Source organism: Orussus abietinus, unplaced genomic scaffold (assembly GCF_000612105.2).
Source record: "Orussus abietinus isolate OABI.00-Male unplaced genomic scaffold, Oabi_2.0 scaffold118, whole genome shotgun sequence".
NCBI lineage: Eukaryota > Metazoa > Arthropoda > Insecta > Hymenoptera > Orussidae > Orussus > Orussus abietinus.
In genome coordinates, this window is record NW_019394393.1 from 240,440 (window position 1) to 250,577 (window position 10,138).

Here is a 10,138-nt window from a genome sequence, read left to right on the forward strand (position 1 = left end):
TCTTGCTTTTTGGGTGTAATCGAATTATCGAGAGCAACGCATCGCCAGGCTGTTCCAGGGTAAAAATCCAAAATGGCGGCCGGTCGGATAATTTACGGAACGGGATGACAGACGCATTCTCCTTGAAGACGATCCTTCAGCCATCCCAAATAATTCGTCATCTTCGCGTAGACTCCAGGAAAACGAGGTCGGGCACATCCTCGACCCCAGGAAATAATTCCTGCGAGAAAAATCCAAAATTAATACCCCTCCAAGAAGGTAAAAACTCTCGAAAAAACCTATTTAATAATAATTTCAACGGAACACACCTGCGAACTCGTAATGCCCATTGGGTCCAAGAACTTGAAGAGGTCCCCCGCTGTCGCCCTGAAAAAACCCAAAATTAGTACGAAACCCATTACATAATTAATAATCACTCCTAGTACTTAGTTGTAAATCCTTACTCTACATGCGTCTCTTCCTCCATCCAGATATCCGGCACAAAACATGTTCTCCGTCACTCGGTGCTCGGCATATCCTGACCGATCGCACTCCTCCTGGGACAGAATGGGAACGTCTACCTTCAACAATTGGCTGGACAATATTCCATCTTCTTCGGTTCTTCCCCATCCCACTGCGGTAGCCATGCGACCGGTGTAATCGACGTACTCTAAAGAAGGTAAGAAAATTATGATATATATATCATGATATAATAAATATGATATATATAACAAAATAAATATTACATTAATAAATAAAATAAATATGATATATCATAATATGATATATATGTCAATATATTAATGACAGGAGTAAAATTCTTTAAGGGCACTAACGATTGTCCGGTAGACAAAGGGTTTGCACGGTAGAGCTCAATTGTACAGGAGTCTCCAGTTCCATGACGGCGATGTCGTTGTTGAAGTCGTAGGGGTTGAACCTCTCGTGAGAGTAGATGGTCTTCACTTTGTGCTCTACCCCAGGTCGGTCCGAGGCGCGGTTGGTCTCCCCGGGAACGATGATGAAGTCGCCCTCCACGGAGCTGGAAAATTGATAAAAGTTAGTCTTCCAGGTGAGGAAGAGGCCTGGTGGAGGTATACTTCTTCAGGCAGTGGGCTGCCGTGACGACGTGTCTGCGAGTTATCAGGGTTCCTGCACAGTGGTACACGTTTTCTCGTCTGATGATCACCACCCACGGGAATTCCCGAGATCCCGATACTCCACCACCTACGATTCTGGTTTTCCGGGAGGTCCCTCCGCAAACTGGGAAATGAAAATGAGAAAATGTGAGTGTCGAGATGATATGAAAGCGGATCGAGCTAATCGATTCATATTGGGTTGTTAGGAAAGTAATTTCGTTGTTTCCTAACAGAGGAATTGATTTTTTTTTTCACGGCCAAATTCACACTTAAGCCGCGTAATCATTATATAGTTTGACAGATGATCTAGCAAGGCTTGCTTGGGAAAAAGTTTGATTTTTTTTTCACGGCAAAATTCACACTTAAGCCGCGTAATCATTATATAGTTTGACGGCTGATCTAGCAAGGCTTGCTTGGGAAAAAGTTTCATTGATTCTACGCAGTGGTTTTTGGGTGGTACCCTTTCAAATGTGGAAAGTGAAAGGCGGCATTTTCGGCATGTTTTACTTTTTTACTATCGAAAAGGTGAAAATGCTGTTAGAGCGAGAAAAAAATTATCCGACGTGTATGGAGAAGATGTATTGACGGAACGCCAGGGTCGAAACTGGTTTGCAAAATTTCGATCCGGCAATTTTGATATCGAAGATGCCCCACGTTCTGGAAGGCTACTTAAAGCTGATGAAAACACGATAAAGGCGTTAATTGATGCAAACCGGGGAATAACAACTCGGGAAATCGCTGAGAGATTAAATTTATCGAATTCGAGCGTTCGTGATCATTTGAAACGCCTAGGTTTAATCTCAAAGCTCGACATATGGATTCCTCGTGTTCTTCCGGAAAGAAATTTGTGTCATCGCATTGACGTCCGTGATTTGCTTCTCAAATGTCAAGAAAATGATCCATTTTTGAAGCGCATCATCCCTGGGGACGAGAAATGGGTTGTCCACGACAATGTTACCCGCAAGAGGTCATGGAGTAAAAAAGATGAACCGGCTCAAAGAACTTCGAAAGCCGAAATTCATCAAAAAAAGGTGATGGTATCCGTTTGGGGGGATTTCAAAGGAATCGTTTTTTTTTTTTGAGATTCTACCGAACAACCCAACGATCAATTCCGAAGTGTACTGTCCCCAGCTGGACAAATTGAACGATTCACTTAAACGGAAGAGACCGGCATCGATCGATAGAAAAGGTGTAGCGTTTCGCCAAGATAATGCGAGACCTCATACAAGTTTCTTAACTCGCCAAAAGCTTCTACAGCTTGGATGGGATATCCTGCCACCCCCACCATATTCTCCAGATCTGGCACCTTCCGATTGTCCCTTGTTCCGGTCTCTCCAAAATTTTCTAGACGGTAAAACCTTTCCTTCAAACGAGGAGGTGAAAAATCCCCTGGATCAGTTTTTTGCCAGCAAAAACCAAACATTGTATGAGCGTGGAATCATGCTCCTGCCAGAAAGCTGGCAAAAGGTATCGGACCGGAATGGACGACATATAATTCACTAAAATATTTCTTGGCTATAAAAAAATCGTCTTTCATTAAAAAAAAAAAAACGAAATTACTTTCGGAGCACCCGAATAATTACCGCAGTCGGAGCAGAATCCGGGCTTCCGGTCGTTGCCGAGTCCTGGAGCTCCATGTGACTCGAAATCGACGAACCCGTCGTCGTCTGTAGGTGCAAGTCCCAGCTTAGCACTAGTGATGTTGTAATGCACCTGCACGTTCGACTTCCCATCTCCTTGACCAACCTACGGACACGTAAAGGTACTCCGTAAATTTCAGCCTTCACTTAAAATTCTGCCGGGAATTTATGCATTCACAGGTAACTCCAAGGTGTCGGAGAAAGTATTGAAAATTCCCCGGACCATTCGTCACTGTCACTCTTCCATTGAATTTCCGGTCTCGGGATCTCTTCACTTTCCCTCTAGAAATGTAAATTTTCAATTTCCTCATCGGGAAATTTTTCATTCCACCCGGCAGAAAAATCCCTCGGTTTCCTCGTCCTCGGTGGCAGGTAGCCCTCCACCCGGAGCACTTGGGGGACTTTGTGAGAACTTCTGAGACCGGATATGAGAGACTTACCACTCGAGGCAACGCTAAAACACCGGAAGACCCGACGAGGAGCAGCACCAGGCACGACGCGAACCCTTTCGATCCCATCTCTGAACTCGCCGGTCTTCACAATTTGTCGCACTGCCTGGTGTGGAAGTAACGACCGTACCTGTATTTGCCGTTTTATAGTAAATTATAACTAATAAAGGGTCGTGGTGGGGCGTCACCTTGGATACTGCGTTTGCATTGGCAGATGCGTTGGCGGCCTTTAAATCACCGGTAGGCGTGTGTGACGTCACACTGGAGTATCGTCACCTCGATGGGGTAATCTCGGAACGAGCAACGCGAAACGATCGCAAACCCGCGACGTTCTTCTCATCCTGGCCCTTTTTCCAGACAGTCGACGAGGAGAGGCCCTTCGCCCCAGGTAATTCCCTAGTTCCTCGCAAAATTCCCTGGATCGTTCCTTCTACTTTTTCATTTTTTCCGGGTCTTAGGGGGAAGTGAAACATCCTTCGAATCAGTCGATACAACACTTTTTTTTTTGAGGGTATTAGACCAAACTGTCCGAAACTTTGACACGTCTGAGAATTGTCCTGACGTGTTGAAAATTTAGATTTTTCAAAAGAATTTTTTTACTCCAGACCAGAAACAAAATGGCGTCGAGCTCTGATATTTCGATCGATGTACAGTTATCGAAGGGTCTGATTTGAGAATCGAAAGGGTCAGGACAATTTTACGAGAATTTAGAACACTCTGGTAATCGATAAACTCGCATTTGAACGGGATAAAGGCAAAAAAAGTGTTGTATGCGGTTCTTTGCTAAAACGATGGGAATACGAGGTCTCGGAGTGAAAATTTAATTGACCTGAAAATCACAGATGGCGCAGGGGGTCCATCGATGTTTCACTTCATTTTAAGATCGATGAATGATGTTGAGCTCTCATATTTCGATCGATATACAATTATCGAAGGCTCTGATATGAGAATCGAAAGGGTCGGGACAATTTTACGAGAATTTAGAACACTCTGGTAATCGATAAACTCGCATTTGAACGGGATAAAGGCAAGAAAAGTGTTGTATGCGCTTCTTTGCTAAAACGATGTTAATACGAGGTCTCGGAGTGAAAATTTAATTGACCTGAAAATCACAGATGGCGCAGGGTGTCCCTCTGCAGTCAATTGGGGCCGCAGAAAGCTTGAATCCAGAGGATTTCTGGAGTTTTACTTCGATTTCTTTATAATTATTGTACGAAAACGACAGGTGGAATATGCCATTTGGTACAATACCCAATACAATTCGACCCAGCAGTCAATATAAAAACCAACGTCGGCAACGTAGGCATTTAGAAAAATCTCCTTTATCGACGTCGATCAAGTTCCTCGACGTGTTTCACTTCACCTTAGGGCGTATTTCCAGAATTTACGTGGAACCGCCGTGATGGGGAATTTCTTTTTAATATTCCAGAGGATTATCTACAGACACCGAGGAAAAAACTTGGAGAAAAACAACACTGCACCTCTGTGCAACAATTCACAACTGTTACGAGCCACCTGTGTTACGCTTGTCTTGCGATTTGTCGCAATCGAGGAACTTCTCCGAGTCGATGCCCCATCTTCGTCCTATTCCCCGGATGTCTCGTCGTCTGGGTATCTAGTTGGGCGTAAAATTTAAATACGAAAGAACAAACACGTCCGTTCATTATCGTACTTCGCATTATACGGTACATTTGAGCTCATTACGCGGTATGACGAAATTCCTGGAAACTTTCCGCGGCTCGCTTCAAGAATGGACCATCTAGTGCAGAAAAAAGATGGCGCTTTTTAATTTAAAAATTAAGGAAATGGGGGGATTGTCTTAAAAGGGATATGATGATTTTTAAACGCGGTGGGTTTAAATAATCATCCGGGGTTTTTTTGGGGGGGATCATCGATTATCCTTCGATATCATTTGACGAAATTCCTGGAAACTTTCCGCGGCTCGCTTCAAGAATGGACCATCTAGTGCAGAAAAAAGATGGCGATTTTTAATTGAAAAATTAAGGAAGTGGGGAGATTGTGTTAAAAGCGATATGATGATTTTTATACGCGGTGGGTTTAAATAATCATCCGGGGTTTTTTTGGGGGATCATCGATTATCCTTTCATATCATTTGGATAGGAAATGTCAGTTTCCAGGAATATCAGGATCGAATCAAAAACACCTTCTTCAGGTGTAAAATAACTTCGCCAAATATATATATATATATGTGCCCATAATTATAAAAGTGGTCTAAGTCAAAATAAAAAAAAGAATGAATTTATCAGCTATTTCATGCCATATTATTTCAAACGAAATTAATTCAATGTAATTTTGAAACAAAAAATATATGACTTAGACCACTTTAATAATTATGGGCACATATATGCCCATAATTATGAAAGTGGTCTAAGTGAAAATTAAAAAAAAAATGAGTTTATCAGCTATTTCACGCCATATTATTTCAAACGAAATTAATTCAATGTAATTTCGAAACAATAAATATATGACTTAGACCACTTTAATAATTATGGGCACATATGTATTAAGTCAAAATTGAAAAAAAAATGAGTTTATCAGTTATTTCACGCCATATTATTTCAAACGAAATTAATTCAATATAATTTCGAAACAAAAAATATATTACTTAGACCACTTTAATAATTATGGGCGCATATGTATTAAGTCAAAATTGAAAAAAAAAATGAGTTTATCAGTTATTTCACGCCATATTATTTCAAACGAAATTAATTCATTGTAATTTTGAAACAAAAAACATATAACAGACCACTTTAATAATTATAGGCACATATGTGCCCGTCATTAGTCCTTTCTGTTATAATCTCGGTTACATTATGTTAATACGGTCACCAAGCAACTGAAATCAATTATATTGCACCAAATACGAATAATCTTTCTTCTCGGGTTCATTCAGTTCCTTTATTAGCTGAAGAAAAAATACACAGATCTTTTATTAGCTAAAGAATGATCATGGGGTTTTTTTTTCGGGGGATCATCGATGTTCCTTCGATATCATTTGGATAGGAACGGAGATGGCAGTTTCCAGGAATATCAGGATTGTAGGTCGATGCTGCTTCGTTCTTGTCGCTATCAGAATAGTGTCAACGCAATTGTCTCTCGCCCTTGTCCCAGGAACGGGGCGACAAGTCGGTGGAAAGAGTACGACACCCGTTCACGACTTCTTCGAAGATCTAAAACCTGAATCCGAATTGTTCCTAGGTGTTTATTTCCTTCGCTACAAAGCTCGAATTTTCGAAATTTCCTTCGAAAAAAAAAATCCCTAATATTCGTAGTCTCTCGCATAGTCTCCCAATGTGGAAGATTAAGGTGAAGTGAAACATCCTTCAAATCAGTCGATTCGAATACAACACTTTTTTTTAAGGGTATTAGACCAAACTGTCCGAAACTTTGACACATCTAAGAATTGTCCTGACACATTCAACATTTGGATTTTCTTTTTCTTTTTTTTATTTCTTAGGCTCTTAAAGGAGAATCGAAAAGGTCAGGACAATTTTACGAGAATTTATAACACTCTGGTAATCGATAAACTCGCATTTGAACGGGATAATGGCAAAAAAAGTGTTGTATGCTGTTCTTTGCTAAAACGATGGGAATACGAGGTCTTGGAGTGGAAATTTAATTGACCTGGAAATCACAGATGGCGCACGGGTCCCTCCGCAGTCAATTAGGGCCTCAGAAAGCATGAATTTAGAGAATTTCTGGAGTTTTACTTGGATTTCTTTATAATTATTGTACGAAAACGACAGGTGGAATATGCCATTTGGTACAATACACAATATAATTCGATATAGCTGTCAATATAAAAACTAACATCGGCAACGTAGGCATTTAGAAAAATCTTGTTTATCGACGTCGATCAAGTTCCTCGACGTGTTTCACTTCACCTTAAAAAAATGGTAGGGTACCGAAAACTCGGTTAATTAATTTGATCATCGTTTCTCGCGTGTCGAGGTCCTCGTTTGAGAAAGTCCCCGTCGATTCCACATAAGTGGCTTAACGACAATGTCGACGACCTCTCGCGACGTTCCACGAGCAGAAGTCCGAAGAAAGGAGAATTTTCCTCGACGTCCACCACGTGTCACGAGGATCGTTTCTCGAAGATTGCATTTCGCCGCATCTCGCTGCGTCTTCTTTCCCGTTGATGATCCCTTTCTCTTGACACAAGTACCCCGAGGATTGGGGTCGGGGTGCAGCATGACGGACAAGCCCCGAAAGTGCTAATAATTCGGGTCATCGTTCTACTATTAATGGTAACCATCCATCTTTAAATTTCGTCTTTACTTTGGATGTAACTTTTGATAATTCCATTTAAACAACGGGTGAATTTTATTTTTTTAACAGGCATCGAAGTCCCCGACCGAGGGGGAGGTGCACATGCGTTGAAATCCCCGAGGGTCCAGTAACCATCCATCCTTAAATTTTGTCGTTACTTTGGATGTAACTTTTGATAATTGCATTTAAACAACGGGTGAATTTTATTTTTTTAACAGGCATTCAAGTCCCCGACCGAGGGGGAGGTGCACATGCGTTGAAATCCCCGAGGGTCCAGTAACCATCCATTCTTAAATTTCGTCTTTACTTTGGATGTAACTTTTGATAATTCCATTTAAACAACGGGTGCATTTTGTTTTTTTAACAGGCATTCAAGTCGCACATGCATTGAAATCCCCGAGGGTCCAGGTAACCATCCATCTTTAAATTTCGTCGTTACTTTGGATGTAACTTTTGATAATTCCATTTAAACAACGAGTGAATTTCTTTTTTTAACAGGCATCGAAGTCCCCGACCGAGGGGGAGGTGCACATGCGTTGAAATCCCCGAGGGTCGCACATAAGTCGGTGGGTCGTTTCAAAGTGGAATATCGAATGTCGACTAATAATTCGGGTCATCGTTCTGCTAGAAATGGTAACCTTAAATTTCGTCTTTACTTTGGATGTAACTTTTGATAATTCCATTTAAACAACGGGTGAATTTTGTTTTTTTTAACAGGCATCGAAGTCCCCGGCCGAGGGGAGGTGCACATGCGTTGAAATCCCCGAGGGTCCAGTAACCATCCAGGTAACCATCCTTAAATTTCGTCTTTACTTTGGATGTAACTTTTGATAATTCCATCTAAACAACGGGTGAATTTTGTTTTTTTTAACAGGCATCCAAGTCCCCGACCTAGAGGGAGGTGCACATGCATTGAAATCCCCGAGGGTCCAGTAACCATCCAGGTAACCATCCTTAAATTTCGTCGTTACTTTGGATGTAACTTTTGATAATTGCATTTAAACAACGGGTGTGTTTTATTTTTTTTATCAGGCATCCAAGTCCCCGACCGAGGGGGAGGTGCACATGCGTTGAAATCCCCGAGGGTCCCGCAGAAGTCGGTGGGTCGTTTCAAAGTGAAATATCGAATGTCGACTCTTTTCGACGGAGTCAGAGGTGAGATTTGACCCTGGTTACGTGTCTCCGATAAGTATGGCAAGGCTTCCGATAAAGACATCGAGTCATTCGTCGAGACGATATAAGGCGGTCCCGCATGAGGGTGTCCTGCCCCATATACCTTGACCCACTGTCGCAGGTTACAGGTGAGACCCGACGCCGGCATCTGAAATCCGGCATATCTTATTTACCCTGAAATAACCAACACAGATAACCCAGGATTAAGGGAGGCCCGCTAATGGAACGTCGACCAGGGACCATTAGACCCGATAAGAATCATGGACACCTCTGATAACACTTATCGACGTATGTTCTTCGTCGCGTTCAACGTCACGTTTTTCATGGAATTGAACATCGAATTAACGAAATGTTTCTTTGGTACCGTGCAAAGGAAACATTGTCTGGTTCGTTGACATCTCTTCAGGAATGATGAATTATATAAAATAATACGACACTCGTTGCGGCCGTAACATGGATCCCTTTTTATCGCCGACCTTGTTCTCAGTTTCGCGTTTGGAAATATTCCTTGCATAATATAGAGCGAGTAGAATGGAAAGGTGCCGATGGCTTTGTAATCACAGGTGCGTCCCTAATGGTACCAATGGCACTCTTTGACCCGCGGTTACGGATTCCAAAGTCAGCGACATAACTCCTTCCTTTGATCAACGTCATCGTTGTTTTCACTTAAGGTGAAGTGAAACATCCTTCAAATCAGTCGATTCGAATACAACACTTTTTTTTAAGGGTATTAGACCAAACTGTCCCTCACCCCTGATCATCTAAGAATTGTCCTGACGCATTCAAAATTTGGATTTTCTTTTTCTTTTTTTTATTTCTTAGGCTCTTAAAGGAGAATCGAAAGGGTCAGGACAATTTTATGACAATTTAGAACACTTTGATAGTCGATAAACTCACATTTGAACGGGATAAGGGCAAAAAAAGTGTTGTATACGCTTCTATGCTAAAACGATGGTAATACGAGGTCTCGGAGTGAAAATTTAATTGACCTGGAAAATCACAGATGGCGCAGGGGGTCCCTCTGCAGTCAATTAGGGCCCCAGAAAACACGAATCCAGAGGATTTCTGGATTTTTACTTCGATTTCTTTATAATTATTGTACGAAAACGACAGGTGGAATATGCCATTTGGTACAATACCCAACATAATTCGACCCAGCTGTCAATATAAGAACCAACGTCGGCAACGTAGGCATTTAGAAAAATCTTCTCTATCGACGTCGATCAAGTTCCTCGGCGTGTTTCACTTCACCTTAACGCGGTCGTGGTGGAACAAAATCTGGAAATCGGGGTCATCCTGATGTTTCCCATAAAATAAGTAAACGGCGGCCAGAAATCTGGGTAAGATCTGTAAAAGTCCTTTCGGTCAACCTGGTTAATGTAACATATATGTCTGCGAATTAACATACCGCTAGCCTAAATTTTCACTCGCTCTACCCGTTCGTCGACTATTCGGTATATAAATAAAG

General features: G+C 41.7%; 1 protein-coding gene across 1 annotated transcript; it reads right to left on the bottom strand.

Moving 5' to 3' along the window:
• LOC105704362 (trypsin 3A1) lies at positions 1-3,273 on the bottom strand. Its single transcript, XM_012433509.1, has 7 exons — positions 3,196-3,273; positions 2,699-2,861; positions 1,077-1,239; positions 816-1,018; positions 444-649; positions 309-366; positions 1-220 (listed from the first exon to the last, which is right to left on the bottom strand). The coding sequence occupies exons 1-7, from the start codon at positions 3,271-3,273 to the stop codon at positions 93-95; spliced, it is 999 nt and encodes a 332-aa protein (XP_012288932.1). The 3' UTR covers positions 1-92.
• Positions 3,274-10,138: the final 6,865 nt, after the last annotated feature.